This window comes from Cyphomyrmex costatus, unplaced genomic scaffold, assembly GCF_001594065.2.
Source record: "Cyphomyrmex costatus isolate MS0001 unplaced genomic scaffold, Ccosl1.0 scaffold639, whole genome shotgun sequence".
Taxonomy (NCBI): Eukaryota; Metazoa; Arthropoda; class Insecta; order Hymenoptera; family Formicidae; genus Cyphomyrmex; species Cyphomyrmex costatus.
In genome coordinates, this window is record NW_017280199.1 from 403,288 (window position 1) to 429,852 (window position 26,565).

A 26,565-nucleotide genomic window follows, 5' to 3' on the forward strand; every position below is an offset into this window, starting at 1 on the left:
TCGGACCATTCGGACGATCGGGAGCGAATCCAGAAAGATGTCTCTCGGACTTCAAGGATCAACGAGTGCTCGATCGCCAATACTCGAAGTAACCAAGTACTATATTAAGTTATCTTACTCATCTTCCGAATTATTTGTCATTGCGGAGGATACGCAAAAGTAACTTTACTCGAATTCGCTGCTGGACTCCCGGAAATTCGACTCCCTTTTATCCAAAGTGAATCACTCGAACAAGTATCCGTAGATCGTCAGATGATTTTGTCCTTTGAAACGGCAGGAGTAATTCGATGGTCGTATATCCGGATGTCGATGTTGGATCGACGTTGATTCACGGAGTTTGTTTCGCGAGACTATCGTCTTCGCGAAAAATCCATTTCGCGCGTAGACTATCAGTATAACAAAATTTATATTTATTTTTACAGTATGGAGATCACTAAACGACTCGATTTTCTGTTTTCTACTTCGTATCGAGTCTCTACAATGCATTTGTTCCGATCGCACATTCTTTGGAACGTACATAATGTAAAGTTCCGGGCTTAATAAATGGAATATTAAGGACTAGCTTAAAACTTGAACTACGCATAGTAATTCCTGGACCATTCAACGCGCTGTCGTGAACGCCGCCAATGTTATGTACTAAAAATGAATCTTTCTTTCAAAACTCCCATCTCGTACTAAGAGATACGCAATAACATCTTTCGTGAATATATATATATATCGAGTGCAATCGAAATCGCCTCCGAAAAAATCAAAGGATTTTTAATAAAATTAAAATGCGCAATTCGGTCGCATTCGTCGTACTTATGGCGGTGTTCGCGACTATATTAATAGTATAAATAATATATATATAAATAATAAAGACGCTACGAACCAGGATCCATGAGCGAAGTCTCGTGCATCGAGGTCGAGCGGCTCGCCGTTTTTTTTTTTATATCGCTATTACATCAGTCTGTAACTCGTGGAATGTCAGGAAGAGATCGTGGAATGTCGATGAAGAAGGGTGGGTCGGAGGAGGGATGAATCGGCGATAATCGTAGGGAAGGTCGGGATGCCGGGTGAATGGCAACTGAAACATTTTTAATAGAAATAAAACAAACGACGTTTGAACCAAACACAAATCAGTTTAATCCTTAAATAAAACATAATAAGTTGTTATGTTATTTAATAATTAAATAAATAAATAAATAGTCGGTAGTAAGTAGTAGTAGTAAGTGGTAGTAGTGGTGGTAACACAGCAGTAGCAGTAGTAGCAACGTAATAGTTATAGAGCGATTGGCAGAAAGTGGCGATAGTAGAGCGATGTTAAGTGAGCAAGTGAAGAGTGAGTAAAGTACTTCTTTATATCTTTCTCTAGTATTGTTATACAAGAGTAATGAGGTGTTAAAGATTACACGTAGCTACTAGACAAAAGACACAGAAAATATACACGATCATAAGTAATAATAATAATAATAATGATAATTAATAATAATAATAATGAGACGATGACGATGGCAATAATAATAGTAATAAGAATAAAGTATAATCATAATAATACGGCAATAATAGCGAGAAGGAGAATAATTATTATATTGGCAAATGTATATTCGCATGTGTGTATTATGAAAGAAACGTCCCGAAAAAAACGGACGTCTCGCTGATACCGAGAGGATGCGTCGAAATATAATTAATATCTCACGTATACGCATGAAATTCCAGCTGTCAAGCCGTGGTCTCACTTTTCACGTGGTACCAATACGCCATTAATTTACTCCCTATCGATAACGATCTATTAATATTCTATCGGTGCTCGCGTAACAAATATTACGCGAAATATACATCTCAAATTGCGAATAAAAATTACCGTTCGCTTACGCAAATCAATCGAGGGTAATATATCCACCTCGTATATATCTGCATATACAAACGACGCGTTACGCTGTACTGTTTACTGTATTCGTATAATAGTGTCGTGATATAATTATGAGCGATGAAGGGGGAGACCAATCGTCGTTCGAACACCCTCCGATCAGCGAGTTTGCACTTACGCGGCGACGTTTTAATGCCCGTCGACGCCTTAATTTGCACTAACGTTCGAGATCCTGGCGCCTCGCGCCGACGTCCCGGCGTCCTTTGTCGAGAAAGGATCCGCGCGTGAATCGGCGGCGGCTCTGAATAAATAAAGTAATGTCTTAGAAAAAGAAAATCCACAACGTTCGTGGGAGTCGTGCGACTTCTCCGAGAGACGATATCATTCGTCCTCGCGTCTCCTCGCGACTCCCGGACTAGACACTAAGGTACTCATTATTATTACCACATACATGTTTAAGTGTTTTTTTTTTTTTGGTTTCTTTGACTAAATCTACCCTTAATCGAGTATCGCTTTACTCGCAATTAAGTACGCGTAATCCGCGTCCTCAAGCTCGTCTCGCGCCATCCGGAGATCTATAGATCGTTTTCCGTTCAGAAGTCGTCGCGATCGCCGGATCAAGGACCGCTGTCTCTGCACTTGTGAAAGATCACTCGGGAGAAGTGACGGAAGCGGGTGTAGAAAATCACTTTAATAATGTAATCTCTACGCGTAATCGGAGAGAATCACCTTCGGAAAGCGATTTCTGAACTACTTACAATCGCGGAGAATCATTCCTTGAGCTGCGGAGAATTGCTTCAGAATTTTGTCTGTGAATACAATCACCGTTCGATAAACCGAATCGATCTGTCGTCATTCGAAAGGATGGCAACAATAATCGCACGAACGAGCCTGAGGATCCGGCTCGCCTGCTTCGCGCCATTTTACTTATCATTAGCCGCGCTCGTCGTTGCGTCCGCGCCTCCAACTTCCCGATGTTCACCGTCGTTATCTATCCTTTCTTTAAATGCGAAACTGCGCTGACGACGCGGCAACTTGCACGTTGACTAGATGCGTAATTCCTTAATCTGACCTGAGATCGAACGTCAATCATTGCAATCTTGTCATTAATCCGTATCACATACCGATCGCATGCACCGTCCTCGAAGTACATGCAGGAACGAGAGCTTTTCTCTTCCAGAATTTCAAAGTTCTAAAGAGGTCCAATTTGCAAAGTGCATAACTTTTTTTTGTAATACCGATATTTTTAAACAAGAACAATATCAATGTTCTATGACACAAAGATAAAATGACGGATGTTGCAATATCCATTTCTTCCGTCTCATAGAACAATATCGTCTCCTCTCGTTGTATCTATGCAATTTTGAATATTCGTGAATCTTTCCCAAGCGACGAAACGTGCAATGTTAATCAACGACAAAAAAAAAAAAGGAAAAATTAAACGCGACACGAGCGATCATACGTTCTGAATTATTATCTGACGTCTCACGTATAAAGTGTAAAAGTTATATGCATATATTTATATATGCAAAGGTTAAAGCATTTTTAATTTCTATAATCAAATAAGAAACCCGTTCTTCCTTTATTGTTATTTGTTCCTGACATTTATGAAATCCCTCGTAAGGAATAAAAGGATTGACGACGCGTGAAACTATGTAACATCTTATAAAATATTCTCTCGGACGGTGCATCTTCACGGAAAATTATCGAGAGTCAGAGAATGATCCGATCCTGCGAAAGCACATTTTTACTACCTAATAAATACGTCTCATATAAAAAAAAAAAGAAAATGAAAGAGACACATTATATACGTGCGTATCATCGACACGTATGCGTGGCAATGGAGACCACCTGAGTACTGACTAGCGGTAATTACAGTACGCAGTTAGATCGCTTCGCGATCCCTCACAGGCCGTGCTCTCTCCCTCTCTCTTTCTACCCTATACCAAGCCCCGAGAATCACCGCTCGCGATCCTCCGGGGAGCCGCTTCGCCCGAGAATAATACGTCCATATGCTCAAACGGTAACATTCTAATTAAACTTACGGGGGTTACATTGAGGTACACATCGTGCCCGCATACTGAAATCTGCTCCGTGCGATCGTACGAACACGTGAGTGCGAGCCCTGCCCCATGATACTTGGTTTTCCTTTTTTTTTTCTTTCCTCGCCTTTTCTCGATTACCATACGGCCCCCACGCGCTTTACATTCTTAAACCCACAAAATCAATTTTACCTTTTTATCCCCCACCCCTCTCTCAATATTTCCTTTCTTTTCCTTTGCACTTCGTACCCTCACCGTATTCCCTACCTGTTTCTCTCTCCTGTCCTCATTCACACGACGCTAATACTCTAAAACTTATACATAAAACGAGTATGTATAACCACCTACTACTAAGCACTGTGTGTGAGTGTTTCTTTGAGATTTCATTCTTTTATACTCCCCTCTAACTTTCCTTCTGTTTCTCTTGCTCTCTTTCACTCTCTCTCTCTCTCTTTCTCTTTCTCTCTCTCCCATCCGCTCTTTTTCTCCCGCATTTCGACGGGGTTTATCTCACGTGAGCGCGTTCCGAAATATGTTCTCTTCTACGACAGCCTGACATTCTTAACCGCGCGTTTTGGTGACCGTTCTACTTGTACGTGCAAGTGTATGTGTATGTATATATTAATTGCGTGTCTGATGTGTGTGATTCAGTCTCACAGCCCGATATCGTCGTGACTAACCCGGTCATGGATGTACATTAAGTAGAAAAAAAAATAAAGAAAGATCGGCCGAAATGCCCGGCGGAGGCTCTCGACGCATCGTCAAATGCTAATCGAAGGGAAAGTCCTTTTTCTCTCTCTCTCTTTTTCTTTCTCTCTGCCTTCCTTCCTCACTTTCATACCTCGAGCTTTTGCGTCTTCCTCTTCCCTCGAGCTTCAAAGCTCTTTACGAACTGTCGTCCTGCTTACACACTTGGTCCACAAGCATGCTTTCGCGTACACATACATATAAATCGGCAATATGTATATACAGGACCCGCGAGTAAAACGCTGTGCGAGTCACGCGTAAAACCTAATACAAATTTCGGTTCAGCATTTTGAACTAGTCTCTTCGTGTTGTCCCCTCCTGTTATCCCCGCGCGTCGTCTAGTCATGAAAATTTATACCTTTGTAACTAGGAATGTGGAATTTCCTACTTGGCATCTTGTAGCATGATTGTGGAGGAACGCAAGATAAAGGCAAAAACGCACTTCAATCTTTCGTCTTCCTTGTCAAATTTCTAACAATTTTGCTTGTATCAATAAAACGCCAAGGATGTTTCTCGCGTGTTTTCTTTTCATCTTTGATCACGATCGAATGCAAGAACAGAAACCCGAAAGAGGAAGAGCGCAGCGAGGAAAAAAAGGGGAATGAGAGGACACGAGAGGAATCGTTAATATCGCATTCTTTTTTTCTCTACCCCCCCCCTCCCCGTTATTTTCCTTCGAGCTTTCAACATGCACAGTCCACGATTACATATCGGACAGTCGAACGATCTAACCTACTTCTTTCTAATTATCTCTCGCGCGGCCTCCTTTCTATTTCCTTCATTACTTCTCTCTCTTCAACCGTTCTCTCTTTCTCTCTCTCTCTCTCTCTCTCTCTCTCACACATACACACGCACACGAACGCAGGTACACATACGTTCAGTTTCTCCCTTTCTCTTTCTCTCTCACACACTCCTTGCAACTACACTTTCTCGCTCTGCTGGAGCTTTTTGCTGCCGGCCTGACGGTTGTTGTTGGGTTTGTTCTTCAGGGAGGTCTGCTTGGCTTGCGCGTGCTGACGCTGCTGTTGCTGTTGCTGTGTTGCCGTATTCGCCGCTCCCGAAACGGCCATCTCGATTGCCCGAGTGAGATCGTGTATGCGCGACGGTAGACGCTGAAGGAACGGCTGCCGTTGATTCTTGATTCCTCCGTGAAGGATGCCGCCGGCGGTACCGCCGACCCCGATGTGACTGTTGATGTTATTGTTGCCAATGCCGCCCGGCACCTGGCCAGGACCCCGCTTGTTGTAGAGGTGACTCGCCGGCATCGGCACCGGCAGCTGTACTACCGCCGCGGTACGTAGCAGCCGATGACGACGATGATGATAAGGTGCCGCTACCGCTGCCGCGTCCGCCGCCGCGGCCGCAGCCGCAGCCACCGCCGCCGCTGCCGCTTGTTGCTCGTCCTACGCCGCCTTGCTCTTGTTCGTCTTGAAGCTAACCTGGAGCACACGGTTACCCAGGGTGTAGCCGTTCAAGCTCTGTATGGCCACCACCGCCTCTTCATAATTGGTCATCGTCACGAACCCGAAGCCTTTGCACTTGTTCGTCTGAAGGTCACGTATGACCTTGACCGATTGGACGGCGCCGAAGGGTCCGAACAGCTGCCAGAGCACATTCTCTTCGGTCTCGGGTGCGAGGTTGTACACGAAGATGCACCAGCCGGCGCCGTTCATCGTGTTACCGGGCAGCATCGAGTTCGCGAGGAGGTCACCCGCCAGAGGACTGTACCTGCAACACGGTGACCAGGCCGGTCATTAAACGGACATCGTCGCCCGGTGGCGGCTGACAATGACGGCCGCGGAGGCGACGAGTGAGAGAACGAACGATGCTGAAACGTGATCACATCGAAACCGGCAGTTTTCGTATGCGTATCATTTCAATGATGTCTAATTGGTTTCTCGCAATCAAGAATACGAAAACGCATTTCTTGGCTACGATAATTCTGCATGGACACAATCATCGTATAATGTATAATTTGTAGATCTTTAGCGGTAGAATTTTTTTTTTCCGTTCTTTCACATACAATATTGTGATGAAATTTCAATAATGATATGTCCTTTAAATATTTTCATAAAATATACGCTCGAGTTTTATCTTATATTATCATTCACGTTTCACGGGGGAACGTTTGAGCACCGTTCAATTTATAAATACTTGCTGATGTTTCTTTTCTCTGAATATAAAAGGGTATATCTATTAAAATTTTACATTATACGCTACTCGCACAGTATATCGCAATCCCAATGAAATTAAACGTGTAAAAAGATGCGAATATATACATACTGATGTGAACATTTATTTCGCGTGATATGTAATCGATCTCTTTCTTTACACAAATGGCACTTCCGCAGACATCTACATATGACACTGGCACAAAAAAGTGAAAAAAAAAATATGTAAAACTACGCGAGGACTGATTTTGTACTACGTAACTTACGCGACATTATAAGAAATATAATAGTATAGTGGCATAAGTGATATATAAATAAGGACAGCGTGCAAACTTTGTTTATAATATATACTCTAGAAAAAAACATGCCGTATAAAATACACAAGTATTTATTTCAATCGTGTGATCACTGTGAAAATTTAAAATAAATAAATGTGTACATTTATAAATCAACATTATAACAAATTTTCCAAATTTTACAGATACAAAAAGTATTATTCTAAATTGCAGTTTTCAAGTACATATATGTAAGCTGTGTCAAAGCAGTGTTTACTCTGGACGGTTTTCAACAAATTTTATCAACGATATTTGTATTTCTGACATATCTTGTAGATAATGATTAAAAGCACTATTGATATGTCGCACGTAAATCTCTGTGTAGTAAACTTTGAAATAAGAAAAAGAAAATTAAGGAAACGTTAAGAGTATAAAAAGGTAGTATACATAAACAGTATAGTGTGCTCGTTCAGAATTATAAGTTATAAGATAATAAAAATAGAAAGACAAAGAATAAAAAATTTAAGTGGCATTATGGGATGCTATGAAGAAATGTCACACTTTATGTAGAGAAAATTTACAAGTACACGCGCTATCTGGATTTCGAATCTTTAATCAAACGTAATTAAGTCTTTCTTTCGAGTCATGCATTCTCTATAAGGATATAACTTAATATATCCAGAGAAAAAGCCAAATTAGAGACAAAGGTACATTATTGCATCAACATTCATGCATTCACGTGCACAGGGGACCACATAGGTACAGAACGTGTTTCTTTGAAAAACGCAAGCCACAATCTCCTTGGATGGCGCTCTCTATGGGTAGACATTAACGTTAATTCTTAAATGTGCGACAGAATTCTTTTGCTAGACAGATAAGATTTCAGAGAATAGGAATGGAAGGTACACGTCCTATACAAAGGCACTTATACAAGTGGGGGAAATATTTACAGTTGTAAAAGTATCTACGTACCTACTTGACGTCACAAGCCGCGTTAAAACAGGGCACATCTCGGTGAGTACTCAGTATAATGCCGAGGCCACAATAATTACGTATGCATTCCTCACGTACGTTGTACGTTATACCGCGTAAAGTAAACGTGTGATACGTGTCATGTACTTTTTTTTTTTTTTTTACGTGTGTACGCAGAGACATGTGCATCGGGTGGTTGTACGACCGTCTGTGATCCAATTCAGTGTATGCACGTATGTATGTGTACACGTGTGCGTGTGATGAAGGGCCGTACAAAAAACAAAACAATGGAATCTATAAGGACAAGGAAATGAAGGGAGTAACATCACGTTGCTTGCATGTGAGTTCGTCTCGTGGTTCATTAAACATATGTACATATATGTACACGAGTATCTGCACCGGATTTCTCTCTCTATGTTTAAACGTATTCGTATTTAGAATAAGTACCTTCGAGAACAGATTTTTGCATGTAACTTTAGTTTACAGAGAATACGTAATATATGTATATATATGATATAAATGTCCAGAATTTCCAAATAAAATTTTTTCTAAAGTATATTGCAGTAAAATGTAAAAAAAGACTCTCAAATTTTTTCATTACAGCAAAATGTCAGTTCACTATATAATTATGTTCTTTTTAAGCTGTTTCTATAATACGCAAATTGCGCAACAAGAAAACTCTAAAATAATCTAGAAGCTGCAATCGTTGCAAATACTACGGTGGCAAATATTGCAGCGGTTTAATCGTTTAAACGAGTAAATGACACTATGTAAATAAATGGAAGAACAGGAAACCAAGGAGGCTTGATTGCGAAACCCAAGAAAACGTGACGTCAACATATCTACCACTGTGTTTGCACAACTGAATCAAATAAAAATCGAAGCAATCCGTTGTGAAAAATGCAGAAATGGTGAAAATATAGCAGGATCCCGTTACGAAATTATGCTTACATAAAGAAAACCGATAAAAAATATTTTACACCTTGAAAAAGACTTTTACATAAAAATATCCACGGACAAAGATCACTTAAAAATTCAAGTAATGATTATTAAAAAATTAAATAACATAAATAACATTGTGTTTGTTATCTCGAAATTTTTTAAATGATAGAATCATTTTGCGATATCTTGATATCGAATTCGTAACGAGTCAAATAAGGAAAAGTGAGAGAGAAAGAGAGAGAGAGAAAGAGAGAATAAAGCCACACAACGGAAGTAACAAAAATTAGGAGTGGAAAACGTAGCGGTAGTAACGAAAAAAATACTGACCTCTGTAAGCCTTTGTTAATGGCAAGCATGGCCTTGCCAGTGCTAAAACAAAACACAAAAAGAACAACGTAAGAAGAGAGATACTCCGGGATCGAGCCAAAGTCGGGGGATAAGTCGGGCGCTCCCTGTGTATTTCATTTTCTACCCTCTACGTAGCGATGCACTATTACCGCGAACGGGACGCAACGAGGGATGCAATGCCGGGATGCAGAGAAGCGAAATGATATGATGATGTCGTTATGTGATATTAATATTAAACAAAAAATATAATACACAATTATTTACAACACAATGTTATTTCCATTTTATTTAAATAAACATTTATATTAGAGATTAGAGAAAAGTAATTTATTTAGATATAAAATGTATAAGACATAAATTTAATTTTGTAAAGTAAATAATCGACAAGGAATTTGTTTCATGAAACCAGTTCGGTTCTCTGTTAGGAGAGGAACTGAAGGAATTATTGTCACAATGACATAAGCGCTATTTAGGTTAGAATATGACCGTGATTTTCCAAACGATGACGTCGACATGATAAATTTGAATCTCAAGCATTAAAAACATTTTTTTATAGTTACACTTGCAAATTAAAAAAAAAACAAATTTAAATGTTAGAAAGAAAGAAAAGCAGCATTCTGTTTTACGAATAATATATATACAATTGACAACAAATTAGTTTTTTATATAGCACAAAAATTGTAGAAAGTAGGCTGATTACTCAAATCATTAATTGATTGTATGTTACGTTTTGTCGTCTCAAATTTTGTTTAATATCGACAGTTCAATTAACTGTTATATAAGCTATTCTTCCACTCTGTTGAAAGGGAAAATGGAATAATAAGAGACAAAGCAACAGCAAAGCGCAGCTGCACTCGGTTAGCGCTTTGTACTTATTGAAAACAAACGATCGATATCCGTGACGAAACTCATGGAGAATTTCGGTAGCTTTGTATCTCGAATTTAGACATATACGAACAGACTCTGACATGTGCGATCAATGAAGATGTATGCTGCGTATATCGTCTCCGTACTGGAGGGAAAATTTGTGAATATACGTATACTACGTAAATAGATATCGCTCTTGATAGCGAGCATCGTGACTTATATGTAACATGGGAGGCTCGAAACGAAAGAGAGATGATGAATTGAGTGTCGATATAGTCCTTGATTCAGTAACTAATATTTGTCGTCACCGAGAATGATAAAGTTTTCCATAATAATTTCATAACACACAATAATGTGCCAAAATAAAATATTACTGCTCGTGACGACAGATATCGATATAGAATGTAAGGCTATTGTGTACGTTTTGCTCCTCCGTGTTTCGAGAATGGCCAAAGATCAGCTTACGTTTTCAAATCAGACTTATACAACATATTTTCGTCTCTCTGCATTCGATCGTGTAGTATATACTTGTACGTCTATTTCGTGAGATCTGATCGCTGGCCTTGAAGAAAATGAGAACCAAAAATGGAGAAAAGTACAAAAATGGAGAAAAGCACAAAAATCAAGAGATCACGTAAACAACGATGAAAGAAACACAACGATGAGTGCAAATAAAGGAGGGTCAGTCGACGTTTGTTTTTATATTATTATTGCGTGAAATTACATGGATATTATTGAACCTGTTATTTGATAAGGTCATGAAGCCCTCCGATCGACCTTGATAGGTTGTTTCGTCAATATGAAAGTTTAATAGAGTCATATCGATTGCGAGACAGAAAGACCTTGCTAAACAGAGGTAACGCGGATTCTCTGTGGATTGTCCGTGTTGCTTCGGAACACTATACCTTTCCGCGAGCTTTTGTTTGTTCTCGATAACATTGTAATTGATCGAAGATAAAGAATACGTATATTTTTCAAGTGATGAGTAATCATAATAAAATATAGAAAACAATTGGCGAAACTATTCGTTTATTAAACGTCGTCATTGACCGTTCCCTTATTGTAATTATAATTGCAAGTGAGAATATGAAAAATATATACCGTATCTATAAAAATTACCGTGTAAGTAACACAAAGGTTTAAGCCATGATTCCCGAAAATAACAGAGCGTGCACAGTCACAATTTAAAATAAGACAGACACGTTAGTGCATACATATTTTAAATTATAATCGGATGAATATAGGAGGAGCTTTGTGCCGAACAACTTGTGGAAGTAACGATAACTGTCTGCGATCGACTGATCGATCGATTGACATAAATAATCACAAATATATTTTTAATTCACCATATAAGCAATCAAAGATCGATATATAATAATAAAGTCATACTCAAACAGAGCAAATAAATGTCTTACTATCAATGTAGTATATTTTCATTTATATTATTGTATTCAATATACAAATTATAGTCACACTATTTTCTGTAAAATACTTTTTCATTCTTTTTAAATTATCTATCTGAGATTTTTCAAGCCACAATAAAAACAAAACATAATATTGTATAGTATCACGTATTTTTTATATATGAAAAAAAAATTTTTTTCTCTTATTAAAAACAAAGACCCATATTATTTTGTAATACAATATCAAGATGTCATAAAAATCTCGTGTTTATGTATGAATAATCGATCGATCTAATCGAGTAATTTTGTGTTCACGCGGTGTTTGTGTGTGTCAAAAGAGAGAAAATAGAAGGAAGAAGACGAATAGTACACGCTAGAGAGTTAGAGAGTTCTAGATAGAAAAATAAAAAAATAAATTTGGAATAATTGGATGGATAGATGGACGAATATGGAGAGATTCATGGATAAAATAAATAACTCAGGAGAAAAACTCAATTTAAATGGCTAAAGAATTATCGGAAAATCAATGAATAAAGAAACGTGAAGTGAGAGAGAAGAAAGAAAAGCGAGAAAATGCTGCGCGGCCGAGCAATCGCGGTATTTAATTCGCATACGTCTGTGCTGCTGGAGCATACCCAGCTGATTAACATCGCGTTAACGACAACCGCGACAAATTACTCCACGCAACATCCTCCAACAGAACTGTCTAACGAAAGCCGGAAAAGATAGAATAAAGCGGAAAGAGAGAAAAAGACAGAGTAGAAGAGACGAAGAGTTAGATAGATAGTGAAAATCCTTGGGTAGAGCGAGTAGAGGCGAGTAGGTACCTGGATAGTGGCGACAGTGGAATGTACCTGAAGCGGCCGGTCGGATGGTGGATCGGCCCGCCGAAACGCCGCGTGGCTTGTGGTGCGAGATAGGCGGCCAATGGCGGTATCGCCTTGTTGTTGTTGCTAGGATTGTTGGCGAACTTGACGGTGATCGGTTCGGACGAGCCCTTTGGTATGGTGCCGTTCAGCTCTTGGATCGCTCGTTCGGCCTCGACGCGCTGGTCAAACCTTATGAAGCCGACGCCCTTCGACAGGCCTGTCGAGAGGAGCCGAGATAATCGGCAGAACACATAAGATCGCATCTGGTTATTGCTGACGACACACGACGCAAGCCGAAACCGTGCCGGACGCTTCCGACCGATCTCTCTCTAGGTTTTCCAGGTATTTTTCTAGTTCTTTTTTTTTTTATCTAACTAGCAACGTCGCGAAATCAACGACGGCTCAAGACCAATTCGAAGGACTTTTTATTGTGCCACGACGTTACCTGCGTTTCTTACCGTGACGTCATCTTATTATGCCTCCTTATTACGCGCGGTATTATTAATAAGCCTTTAGTTAGCTTTCTCGACCAGTCAATACACAATCCCGATACATCGAGTTATCACTCGAAGTTGTACTTATTGTTAGATTACAAAATGCGTACAGAATAATTCACATTTCACATATGTAATGTACAGGATTGAAAAAGTTATTTTACAAGTTACTTTTTAGATTACCTTATATGTATTTTATTATAGAAATTGAGTACAAAATTGGAGCAAATGATAAAGTGTAATGTGAAAAAAATTAATTTAACTTATTACACTCAATTTCTATAATAAAAAGTAAATTATAAGTGACTTGTAAAGTAATTTTTCCAATCCTGTTAATGTTTGCTTCTCTGCGTTCAGCTATCATTGAGAGCAGCGACAAATTATGAGTATAAATCGCTTATCTCTCATAACGACGGAAAAGTACTTAAGTACATGTCGTGTAGATTCGAGAAATGTTAATCTTATATGTTACATTTTACAGAAAATCTTTTTCCACACATAGAGACAAAGTGAGTGGTTCGGTGCGCGCAGATTCGTTTCTTTACAAACACAACGACAATGTCTTGTCGAGTGGACGTCTTTTTGTCTTTCTTTCAATTTTCTACTTTGTAGATCTATTTATCATTCGCGGTCTAGTGTCGATTGATAACAGGTAGATAGGAACGAAAAAGAGAAAGAGTGAGAAAGTGAGAGATAAAGAAGAGTGATAAAAAAAAAAAGAAAGAGAGATAGAGCGAGTATATTTTCGATCACGGATACATGTCAATATAATTGAGAGATCGTAAGCAAATCATAACCATAACGAATGACAAAAAGCGTAAAGAAACAAAAATGGCGCTCAGGGAAATACTGGATGCGCGCATCATCTGTCATTGCACGACGAAGACAGAGACGCAATAATTTTTTCTCATTTTCTCTTCTTACAATTTGGTCGTCCTAAAATTCGTATCGATCAATTGAACTGTTCCGAGTCGCAGTCAAGGTGTAAAAAAAACATGGAACGTTTCGCGAAATATTAAACCGCAAATTATTTTATTATTTAATATTTTACCGATTCTCGATCTTACGCACCAATTTTGTAAAGCACCAGTTTAGTAAGACGCGTCACACAATGTAAAATCTCTCAATCCTTCGCTGAATTACATCACCGTGCGCCGAAGTTACAAATGAATTTTGACAAAACGTTATAACAAACAGACATAAACGGATTTGATCGAAGACGATGTTTACTTGGCACGATTACAAATCGATTTTCGATTCCGAGCGACGCTCGACTACACCACGGGGAAAACCGGTGTTCGTACTACTGTTGCGTTGTGTTTTATTTAACAACGACGGCGACGACATTGACGAGGTATACATGGTTACATGGTGAAAAAAAAAACGAGGTCGCGCAAACGAGAGACGCGCGCGCATCACAGATCGAAAGAAACGGCTGCTTTTCGTTTCAGCTAGAGGACGTAATGAGGGAAAAGAAAAGAGATTTGTGATTTACGTACCGGGCAAATTGTCTCCGCCGCCGGTCACAAACTGTCGTACTAAACAGAAACGGAAAAAATCATATCTCGTTAAAATCCAACTAGCAGCACACGCGATTCGCTCGCCCTTGTGATACGTTGATTCGGGAAATGAAAAAACGTGTTTACGCGATAAGACGGAGTTATGAAAGGGTTAACGAAAGAAAGAACACAATAGAAGCAAAGTAAAAACAACGAGTCTAGTCAGCATTCAAATTTAAAAAAAAAAAACACACATCGTGACTTTGACGTGATAAATTAAGAAATTTAATTATTATTTACACTCAGAATTTCTCAAAATTGTAAAATAAATGAAAATTCTTTAATTTTCAATCATTTTAGGAAACAAGAACAAACTGATGTGTGATTACATTTTTATCACATTTAGTAATTCAATAGATATTATCACAAATATTATATAAAAAACTACATACATAATTGTGAAATCAAACAGGTCTAAAGATTATAAGAAACTAAATTGTTAATAAAATAAATAAATTCCTTGTACTCTCTCTCTCTAATTATGTTACTTAATGTTTTAATAATCGTTACTGGATGGGTATTCGTTGCTTTCGCATTTAACGTTTCGTACAATAATGAAAAGAAACGATATCATTTTAAACAAAAGAAATTAAACAGGACGAGTACGTATACAAGGGGCGAGCGGACTTCGTGTAAATTATACTATTTCAGATCTCCTTAATCATATAAAAAGCGTGAGCGCCAAAAGGGGAAAAATTCGGTATATCGCGCGTGTTCACTTTTGCGGAAGATGGGAGAAAGCGACATAGGACAAACTTAAGTCTCGGGGAAAAAAACGAAGCAAGCCTTGTGATCCGGATAATGGAATAATGATGGTGATAAGAGGTAACGAGATGTAGCAACGAATGCGTCCGGGATGAAGGGATGGTGAGGTGAAAAGTGAGCACGGTATAAGGAGGCACGAAATTAAGATCGAGGTGGAGGCCATGAGACTTTGGTGCGTGCAAAACTGGGTTGGCCAAGGAGGAGCATTTGCAATAAATAAATCAAATACGCAAACGAAATCTAAACTCGGGAAGGTTCGTAGACGACTAAAAGCGAGAGACACTTGCGCGACACTTCGAGTTGTCATCGTATTTGTCGTAGGGTATACTATATGTAAGCTCCCCTCGAGAACAAAGTTGCGTGTATATGCGAAGCTGTATACTCGTGAAATCGTTGCTCTTTGTGCTCTTCGAATGAGGAAACGTGTGGAAGATGTGTATAGGCAAAAGAAAACATAACCAAGTGAAACTGATACGATCTCGTTCGCTCAACAGAACATTTATCGTTATCGCTTCAACGAGCTACTCTTGTCGCACTTTTGTTATCGTTATCGTTTTTATGGCGCACCGACCCACCCTACAAACGGACTCTAACCCCATGGCCTACGCACCTGTGATCTGGATAAGTTTTATTTAAAGCCACCGGAGATTTCCGATTTTGTCGCTGTCTTAAATATATAGATTCCTCGCACATCGATTTCATCATTTTGCCAAGTTCATATCAGCGCGAATAGAATAACAAGATAAATCGGGTCTAAGCCGACTGGAAGAAACCGAGGAAATATTTCAAACGATATCCGTAACGTTTCGTCGGACTTACGTTTGTAGATAATACATCTCGCGTTGTCGAAAAAATTGACAAGCGGTCGGAAAAATTTTATTATCGTGACAGATATACACATCATCGCGGAAAGCTCGCGAAAACTATAAACAGGCGGACTTGCGTAGACTTACCGGTGATGTTGTCACACAGTATCCGCGACGTGATGATTCTGCCGTAAGGACTGAAGAGATTCTCCAGATCCTGTTGCGCCATGTTTTTCGGTAAGCCGCTGACGTACAGATTCGCGCCTTTGATCGCCTCGCTGCTCGGTCTCGCGTACGACACCTAGAAAAAGAAAAAGAAATCGCATTCCAAAAAATACTTTCCTTTCAATCCCAATAAATATTCATAAAATTATCCAAACAAAGCGACGGAATCAACGAAGTGCTTGATATTTCATCGGATAGAAAAAAAAAGGAAGAAAAACATGCCCACGCGATAATCATCGCTTTATTCTTGTTTGTACGCGATAAAATCCGCCCGAATCCAGGCTAACCTATTTATATTGCTGCATTACCACCCTACAAGCTCGCATAAGTGTGTTTAGCATTCTAGAAATCAGATAAAAATGCTTTGCAAATTCGACTGGCAAAAATAGACTATTGATTTCGAATATCGATGATCTACGAGTTCTCAAGAGAAAAAATATTGGTTTAATTATGGAAGTAGAATTTATAGTAAATAATCACATTAGCTTATTATGTGGGAATAATGAAGAACGATGGTATACACGATGTGCTCAAGATCTGTATTACAGGCCACTTACCTTAATGGTTTTGTTCTGCAAACGAAGACCATTGAGCGTGTTTATAGCCTTTTCGGCATCTTCAGGCCGGTGATAGTTGACGAAACCGTAACCCAAACTCTGACCTGTAAGCAGAGAGACGCAACTCGATAAATATTACGAGTGTCGTCGATGCCAGATTTAGATTTTCGAAAAATACGTTGATCACGAGCTGCATCGTACATTGTGATGTCCGACATGTTTAATCGCTGATGACATTTTGATGGCTTTTGCTTTTGATGTAAAAAAATTAATATTTCTTCGACGCTACCGATGAGTTTTGTTTATATCTAAATGGCTATCTAACGACTAACATAATCGCATCGAAATGATGGTTGAATGTGCAATGCCAACTTTAATTTCCCCAATACGTCCCGGAATCAATTTTATGAATGGCGTAGTGGCAAATATATCAACGAGTAGTTGGCAAAATGCCTGAAGCAAGTAGCGGAACCGCAAGGACATAAGAGTGAATTATTTTTCGGTTTTACCGAGGAACTAATATCAGATTCATTCGTGATTTTTAAACATTTTAATGTCAAAACATAAAATAATAATTTGATCAAAAAATAATATATAAAGTATTATTTTACAATCAAGAATGAATTTTATTAATTTAGAACGTCAGTCATACATGGGAAAAGGCTTCTTGTCTGCTACATTTAATAAATTTAAGATGCATCTTGCGTGACTTCTAATCTAATGAAGAGAAATCGAGAAAGAGGGGGGGGGGGGGGGGGGAAGAAAAATAATTACGGTTTTTCGATGAAACGAAAAAAAAATTGTTCCGATATGTTTAATGCGCATGGTAGCGAACGACGTGATACGGTACTGCCACTCTGCGGCAGTGAGATCGAGCATAAAGCGGCAAATCTTCAAACCAAACACCGCCCCCGCTCTCGCTCTTCGCGGCGGCTTGAAATAGCGCCGCGACGTCTATACACGTGCTCGTCTCGCCGCCACTACACGGAATATACCCGGCACACACGTACCTGAATTATGTTAGAAAATACGTATTCGATGTATGATTATGGCGATACGGACGACCATTGAGTGTGTTTATAACCTTTATGGCGATATGGACGAGTTACGCAAAATGCCTTGTCAGCCAGAGACTTATAGGTCGCGTTATATAAGCGAAATGTTAGTTTTCAGCAAAATGAATGTAACTCGAGTTGCTTATGAGCCAAATTGATCAATTCCATGAAATAAAGATGCATACTTCCAGCGTCGTGCCAATCTTCGGTTGGCAGCAGTTCAGAAAAGATAGAGAAAATTGACGAAGTTGAACACTAATCATGTTTATTAAAATTAGAAATTTCTGAAGAGTTCGTGATTGTGAAAGAAATAAAATTCTGTAAATTGTTTTTGGAAAGTCGCAATTTTTTATTTTTCTAACTACTTCTCTTAAAATTATTTTTCAATCGTCTATTGCAAAATTTAATCTTTGTCGAATTAAATTGTTTGAAACGAAAGAGAAAAAGCATTTAATAAAAGAATCGATTACTATTTTTCAGATGGCGTGAATCAGCTTTTAGATGATTTCGTTAATATCGATGTATCGAATTGAGCCGCATACCTTCTAATGGTGTCATTAAACATCACTAAACAAGCTCGGCTCGTTTAATATTTAACGACTCGGATTTGAGTGCCTTGACATAAAAAGAAAGAACGCAGTAGAAATGCTGATCTTACCGCTAAGCTTATCACGGATTAGCTTGCAGCTTTCGACCTCGCCTATACTGGAGAACAGAGAACGAATCTCATCCTGTGTCATACTCTGCGGCAAGTAATTTACTATGAGATTCGTCTTCGACTCTTCCTGCGAGGTCTGTCCGAGGGTTGATCCTCCGTTTTGTTGTACGACTGTGTCCATTCCGTTCGCCATCATTGCAATCCTCTAACGAGTCGTCCCTAACTATGTACGAAATCTGCAAACAGAACACATACATATCACATTATACCGTGATCCAGACACTCTATCGACAAATGATTTACAATTATACAGTATCGATTGATGATTTGTTTGTATTAAAAGTTTTATTTTGCCAGAATTAAACATAGCGGAATTTTTATGATATCCCGCGAAGTCTGCATATTTTCCTAAAACGTTAAAATATACTCTAGCAAGTTTCGCTTTGAAAACACATCAAACTATGTCACAAGGTAATGGTAGAAACGGCACCGATGTAAACACTGAAGGACGTAAAAACCCGACGACCAAAACAATGATGCACAAGTTCCTTGACGCTTGAAAACTCAAGTCCAAGCTAATCTAAGGTTTTTGTACATACCGCGAACTCGGCGAAAGAACGAATATATTATAAGAAGATACAAAAAGAAGCGGCTTTATTGTATAAAGCAGAACCAACGCGAATTTGAATATTGGCTTAACAATTTTTTTTTTTAAATAATTAAATATTTAAGACATAATAATTAAATATTAAGACATATAAAAAGTTATTTATTAATAATTTAATATTATGTTATATTAAATAATTTATTAAATATATATTATGGAAATAAATGGTGTATCTAAATCTATAATCATTTAAAAAAAGCTATTCTATAGTCTTTTGTTTTAATAAAAACGTGTTTATCGCAAATGTTTTGTATTAGATATTAGAAAAATCGATATAAAAGTACGAGTATTATGGAGGAATCTGGAAAAAAAAAGCAAATATGTAATACTCGCGATTCGATCGCGTAAATCTGAACAATAACTTTTCAAACACAGTACGAAAAGGAAGAGCGGTGGTTTGAAAGAACTTTGAGGTAACATCCGATACGAACTCGGGTAATTTAAAGGGGCCGACGACCCCTGTTGTCATTTAAAGGGCTGGAGACCCTTTCATCTCCAAACTACAGAAGCACATCGAGTATAAGTCTACATACGTGGTGTCCACAGCATGAAAAGTACACAGAGATCGGTTCATAATTTCTAAATATCAGGAACCATTTCCAAATTTAATTAGAAATTCAACAAGTAGCTGATGCAGTAACGAGAATTGGTAATTATGATCATTAATTTTCAGTAACAGCTTTCCTCTTCATCGACACAAAAAATAATTTAATGAAATGTTTCCTAAACTACTACTAACATGGCGTGTATGAATAAATTATAAAAAATTTAAGGTGACTGACCTCATTCCTATTTAAGCAAAGAGGTAATTAACTTGGAAATATATTTATAAAAACGATCGTTGTTACGATTTTATTAATTATTAAAGTCATATTAGCGAGAAAACGTTAACAGAAATTTGTTTTTATTGAAATACATCTTTAGAACTTAAAAAGATATTTTCAATCCCAATCAACTTCAACTAAATAAAGATTTTAATGAAATTCTCCACGAGATAAAACGAATATGAAGCAAGCAACAAATCAACTAGAACTAGGAGGAAACGAATTCACGTCCTGAATATGAAGCTGATTATGTATGAAGTTCCTAGAAATGTAGATTAATTTTAATATCGATTCAACTCATTCTTTATTTCTTCTAATTCTTAGAATCATAATAATAGAAAAAATTGAATAAGCTTTCTACAATAAACTATTACCTGAGCTTTAAGTCATAAGCCATAAGAAATTGATCAATCACAGTTGAATATAAGAAGAATAATTGGCTATGATCGGTCAATTTTTTACATCTTAAAACTGAAAGCTATAATGGCTGGCTGTAGAAAGCTTAAAAGAGTTATGAGTTTTCTACAATAAACCATTACACTTAAACTTGCAATCTCAAGCCGTAAGAAATTGACCAATCACAATCGAAAGAAGAATAATCGACTATATAATTAATTAATCACTCTTCCTTACGACTTAGACTCTCAAGTTTAAGCAATGACTTTATTGTGGAAAATCTAAGGTGGAGAACCGAGATTTTAAAATTAGATTAGACTACATAGGCAGAAGCGGATAAGAATGATTCGGCGAACTCTTTCGCGCGGAACACCCGGTACACGCGCGCGCTCGCCAGAGCGCAAAGGGAGAAACAGGAGCGAAAGAGGGAGAGACAGAGGCAGAGCGAGGAAGGGGAATTACCGTAGGGTGCCAACCGCGATGTTCACGGTTAAGGCGAGTACACACACAGCTGCGACGACACGTTTATCAGTCGGCACGAGCCAGTAGAAACGGCACCGATGTAAACACTGAAGGACGTAAAAACCCGACGACCAAAACAATGATGCACAAGTTCCTTGACGCTTGAAAACTCAAGTCCAAGCTAATCTAAGGTTTTTGTACATACCGCGAACTCGGCGAAAGAACGAATATATTATAAGAAGATACAAAAAGAAGCGGCTTTATTGTATAAAGCAGAACCAACGCGAATTTGAATATTGGCTTAACAATTTTTTTTTAAATAATTAAATATTTAAGATATAATAATTAAATATTAAGACAGATAAAAAGTTATTTATTAATTAATAATTTAATATTATGTTATATTAAATAATTTATTAAATATATATTATGGAAATAAATGGTGTATCTAAATCTATAATCATTTAAAAAAAGCTATTCTATAGTCTTTTGTTTTAATAAAAACGTGTTTATCGCAAATGTTTTGTATTAGATATTAGAAAAATCGATATAAAAGTACGAGTATTATGGAGGAATCTGGAAAAAAAAAGCAAATATGTAATACTCGCGATTCGATCGCGTAAATCTGAACAATAACTTTTCAAACACAGTACGAAAAGGAAGAGCGGTGGTTTGAAAGAACTTTGAGGTAACATCCGATACGAACTCGGGTAATTTAAAGGGGCCGACGACCCCTGTTGTCATTTAAAGGGCTGGAGACCCTTTCATCTCCAAACTACAGAAGCACATCGAGTATAAGTCTACATACGTGGTGTCCACAGCATGAAAAGTACACAGAGATCGGTTCATAATTTCTAAATATCAGGAACCATTTCCAAATTTAATTAGAAATTCAACAAGTAGCTGATGCAGTAACGAGAATTGGTAATTATGATCATTAATTTTCAGTAACAGCTTTCCTCTTCATCGACACAAAAAATAATTTAATGAAATGTTTCCTAAACTACTACTAACATGGCGTGTATGAATAAATTATAAAAAATTTAAGGTGACTGACCTCATTCCTATTTAAGCAAAGAGGTAATTAACTTGGAAATATATTTATAAAAACGATCGTTGTTACGATTTTATTAATTATTAAAGTCATATTAGCGAGAAAACGTTAACAGAAATTTGTTTTTATTGAAATACATCTTTAGAACTTAAAAAGATATTTTCAATCCCAATCAACTTCAACTAAATAAAGATTTTAATGAAATTCTCCACGAGATAAAACGAATATGAAGCAAGCAACAAATCAACTAGAACTAGGAGGAAACGAATTCACGTCCTGAATATGAAGCTGATTATGTATGAAGTTCCTAGAAATGTAGATTAATTTTAATATCGATTCAACTCATTCTTTATTTCTTCTAATTCTTAGAATCATAATAATAGAAAAAATTGAATAAGCTTTCTACAATAAACTATTACCTGAGCTTTAAGTCATAAGCCATAAGAAATTGATCAATCACAGTTGAATATAAGAAGAATAATTGGCTATGATCGGTCAATTTTTTACATCTTAAAACTGAAAGCTATAATGGCTGGCTGTAGAAAGCTTAAAAGAGTTATGAGTTTTCTACAATAAACCATTACACTTAAACTTGCAATCTCAAGCCGTAAGAAATTGACCAATCACAATCGAAAGAAGAATAATCGACTATATAATTAATTAATCACTCTTCCTTACGACTTAGACTCTCAAGTTTAAGCAATGACTTTATTGTGGAAAATCTAAGGTGGAGAACCGAGATTTTAAAATTAGATTAGACTACATAGGCAGAAGCGGATAAGAATGATTCGGCGAACTCTTTCGCGCGGAACACCCGGTACACGCGCGCGCTCGCCAGAGCGCAAAGGGAGAAACAGGAGCGAAAGAGGGAGAGACAGAGGCAGAGCGAGGAAGGGGAATTACCGTAGGGTGCCAACCGCGATGTTCACGGTTAAGGCGAGTACACACACAGCTGCGACGACACGTTTATCAGTCGGCACGAGCCACTGGCTCCTGCATCTCTCTCTCTCTCTTTTTTTACGTACGCTCCCTTTTCACCACACGCGCCGCGGCCGCCGCGCGCTCTCCCTTTTTCCCTCCTACGTTTAGACATCAGCTGTCCTTCAGGGCCTTCCTCTCTAGTGGTGGTCGCCACCCTAAAAACCGAGCTGTCCACGGTGCCGCAGGGTAACAGACAGCTTTTATTACGGTCGGCCCCCCAAGTTTCCGAAACGGACTGGACGCGCGATGCGTCCGGCCGTCATGCGTGGAAATATATGTGCATTTGCACGGGACAATGGTATGTCGTACTTGCTTTGTTTACATCGAATGTAGCGATGGTCGGACGTATCTCCTTAATTTACACGAATACAAGGCCGAAAACGAGTACGTTTAAAGAGTCATACGTACTGAAAACGTAAAAACGAGTGAACGAGGCGAAGCACGTGCGAGACAAATGGCGCGTGTTTTTACCACATTATTTTTAATGAGACTTTTCAAATGAAACGAAAGCGGCTTCAGTGTATCGGAAAAAAAAAAGAAAAACAATAGATACTCCTCAAATTCTCGGCGATATCTTATCCAAATATATCTAAAAACATAATATAATTCAACAAATAATAGAATCTCATTTTTAGAAACATAATATAATTCAGTTTTAAACATGACTCATTGACGAGTAATCTCGCCAATATTGTTACTTTAATGTTTATAGAAACAGAAAAGACTGATAAACTTATTACTTCGAATTCAAATGCTTTCATATATGTTTTGATATTTTCCATATAAAAATAACAAACAACATATTTAAATACAGTAATTCATTATTGTATGCAGTACAATTCTTATTACACGAAAAACTAAATCATACATAAGATACTCGTATATTTATTTAGCACAAAAACTGTTAATTTGACTGAACCATTATTTTTGAACAAATAATATTTATTTACTCTATTTAGGCAACAGAGTTTACTGTTCAAATAAATATTAATTAAAATTTAGTACATATTTTTCCCAACGCATATACGAAGTCATTTATATTGCATTGCACACTTGGAGTCGCGAATGTTATTCGACGGCTGCACTATTAGACTTCAAATAGCGAGGTAAGATCGCAAGAGGAGTTAATAACGAATTACAGAATTAACGTTCCGTCGGAGTCATGTTTACAGTGCAGACAAAATTACGAAGAGAAAGCATATTCGCGGAATGCAAAGAAGCCGCCGCCGCCGATCTCGCGTCCCCTTTGTTTACGAACAGTAAGGCGATAAAAGCGTCGCTGGCGGAAGGCAGAAAAGTCGCGGTGCGCTTTATCGCAACCCGGCATCTTCCACCGGTATCGATCCGCGCGCGGCGTTGTTCGCCATCGCGATATATTTTCGGATCCGGCAATGCCGAGAGAGAGCCCGTTGTCGCCATCGAGTTGACTCTACATTGTCAAGCGCATCGGGAAAGCGTATCTCGCTCCGCTCTGACTTCTGAATCTTCGCTTCCTTGTCGTCATCCGGATGACAATGACGCGGACGCGTGCACGCACAAGACCAGGGAGGGGGGGGGAAGGTATGATCGGACGGGGCGACCCTCGACAAAACTTTTCGACGTACGCGAGGCTATCTCGTGCACCCTATCGAAGGGCTACCCCACTGCGAGATTAAAAAATTTAGCTAACTGAAAAGTAGAATATGCTGGAGTTTCCTAACAAAATCTTATCTCACTTTTTGTAATGTTTTACCGAAGTATGATTCGTAACTTTTAAAAAAAATTATATTCGACACTGATATGGATATGTATCTCCGTTGGTATAAAATTATTAATCTCTTCAGGAACGAATTTTATATATACATATATAGGGTCAAAAAATAGTGATTTTATTTTTTAAAGTTTCATTAAAATATGCTAAAAAAATATAAAACCAGGGAATATTTGGTAATTAATTAAAAAAATGTTTACTATTCCCTAGGGAATATTTGCTCTCGATAGTACGATATTCTACTTCGCGAAACGTCAGGTAAAACTAAACGTACACATATACCAGTATCTCTCAGAAGAGGTTAACTTCAATTTCGATTGAACTCAATGTTTAGCTTTGTCTAATGCTTGGAATTGGAAAGAGATAGAGTAAAGTGAACCGAGATTAAAGTCAATCTTATATTGGTGGAAGTCAGCCTTATACCTCTTCCAATCAATGTGTGTAGTTAAATTTTAATCTTGGTACACTCAACTAACTTTCCACCTTTCCCTGCTTCTAAGAATGAGAAAAAAATGAAAAATAATTGAACCGTGATTGAAGCCCATCCACATTGGTAGAAACGGATATTGCAAACGTAAGATGTATCGATATACTTTATCAGATGCAAAATTAAGGCGGCACGTTTAATATAAATGTACATGAAGATAATCGTCGCGAATTGGAATACGAAGAAAAACGAGATGGATGCCCGGCGAGTTATTTCGAAACAGCCCGGGACTATCGATCTGGCGAAATCGATAGAACGGAAATACCGTTTTATTCTGGTAAATGTTACCCTGTTATTTCAATTTAGTAGCGTCTCTCTATTCTGACATAAAATGGCAACACTCGACGATTATTTGGACCATTATAAGGTTTACCCTCGCTCTTCAATCTACGTGTAAAATTAGATTTCCATTTTAACATCAGCGTGTGTAATTAATGCATCTAATTAATACATTCAACGATTACACAACCAGCGACAAGTAATCGTCAGTTATTTGATCGAAGCGAGAAAGAAACGGAGGGGCGGTCGACGGAGTATCGAATCTGCAGTTCGAGGTTTCCAGACGGAGTCAGAATTAATAAAAAATGTCTACGTGAAACGGATCAGGAGTGTCTGGTCCTTCCGTTAAAATAAATAAAAGGGGAACGTATACGTATCGCGACTACCCCGTTCGGTCAGCGGCGGCGGGTGGACTCTCGCGGGTTAAAGTTCGATTTGCAAGTATACGCTGCGAGATACGATCTTCGGCCGGTGGCCAGGTGGCCATGGCGACGGATCGTGAAAATCGCGTGGCCGGGACCGATCAATACGAGCGCGGCGGCTCCTCGCTCCCTCGCTTGCACGTTCGCTCGCCCGGCGCTCCGTGAGAGCGCCCCCTTCCCTGCCGTCGCATCGCCGCCCCTGCGCGCTGTTTCCGAGGGAGACCACCCCCCTCCCTCCCTCCCTCCCTCTCTGCCGCGCGTCTGCCCGTTCGCGCGCGCGAAAAAGCGGCTCGTATACGCGCGGCATTAAAAAAAAAAAAAAAAAAAAAAAAAGGAGCAAGAGGAAGGGAGGGTGGAGTGCGCGGAAGGAAGAAAACGCGACGTGTGAGAATTCTCACGTATACGTGACACAACGGACTATACGTTTATACCCGGGCACCCTTATAATTGGGGTTTGACAACAACCGTAGTTACAAAACTGGCCAATCACGGGAGGAACGGAGCTGTAAGATTGGCCAGTTTCATAACTACGCGAATGTTACATAAAAATCCGATTAAAGGCGCCGTGGAAAACGTACACACGGTCCGTGAGAAAAAAAAAAAAAGTGAAGAGGTGCTTCGCGTGAGGAGAGAGAGAGA

The 26,565-nt window shown here is 38.5% G+C and overlaps 2 protein-coding genes across 11 annotated transcripts in view; both read right to left on the reverse strand.

Annotated features, from left to right (window-relative positions):
* Positions 1 to 1,544: 1,544 nt before the first annotated feature.
* Positions 1,545 to 6,033, reverse strand: LOC108779901 (uncharacterized). The gene has a single exon (XM_018547450.1). The coding sequence runs from the start codon at positions 5,901 to 5,903 to the stop codon at positions 5,559 to 5,561; it is 345 nt and encodes a 114-aa protein (XP_018402952.1). The 5' UTR covers positions 5,904 to 6,033; the 3' UTR covers positions 1,545 to 5,558.
* LOC108779899 (ELAV-like protein 3) overlaps positions 6,021 to 26,565 on the reverse strand; it is a 43,650-nt gene continuing 23,105 nt past the window's right edge. For 5 of the 10 annotated variants that reach the window (XM_018547444.1, XM_018547441.1, XM_018547443.1 and 2 more), the window contains 7 exons: positions 18,605 to 18,840; positions 16,892 to 16,995; positions 16,257 to 16,410; positions 14,479 to 14,517; positions 12,444 to 12,702; positions 9,326 to 9,367; positions 6,021 to 6,366 (listed from right to left, as the gene is read on the reverse strand). In XM_018547444.1, the coding sequence (XP_018402946.1) occupies positions 6,042 to 6,366; positions 9,326 to 9,367; positions 12,444 to 12,702; positions 14,479 to 14,517; positions 16,257 to 16,410; positions 16,892 to 16,995; positions 18,605 to 18,800 (1,119 nt within the window). In that variant the 5' untranslated portion in view covers positions 18,801 to 18,840 and the 3' untranslated portion in view covers positions 6,021 to 6,041. The remainder of the gene's footprint in view (positions 6,367 to 9,325; positions 9,368 to 12,443; positions 12,703 to 14,478; positions 14,518 to 16,256; positions 16,411 to 16,891; positions 16,996 to 18,604; positions 18,841 to 26,565) is intronic. The other 5 variants (XM_018547445.1, XM_018547447.1, XM_018547446.1 and 2 more) reach the window with 5 other exon arrangements.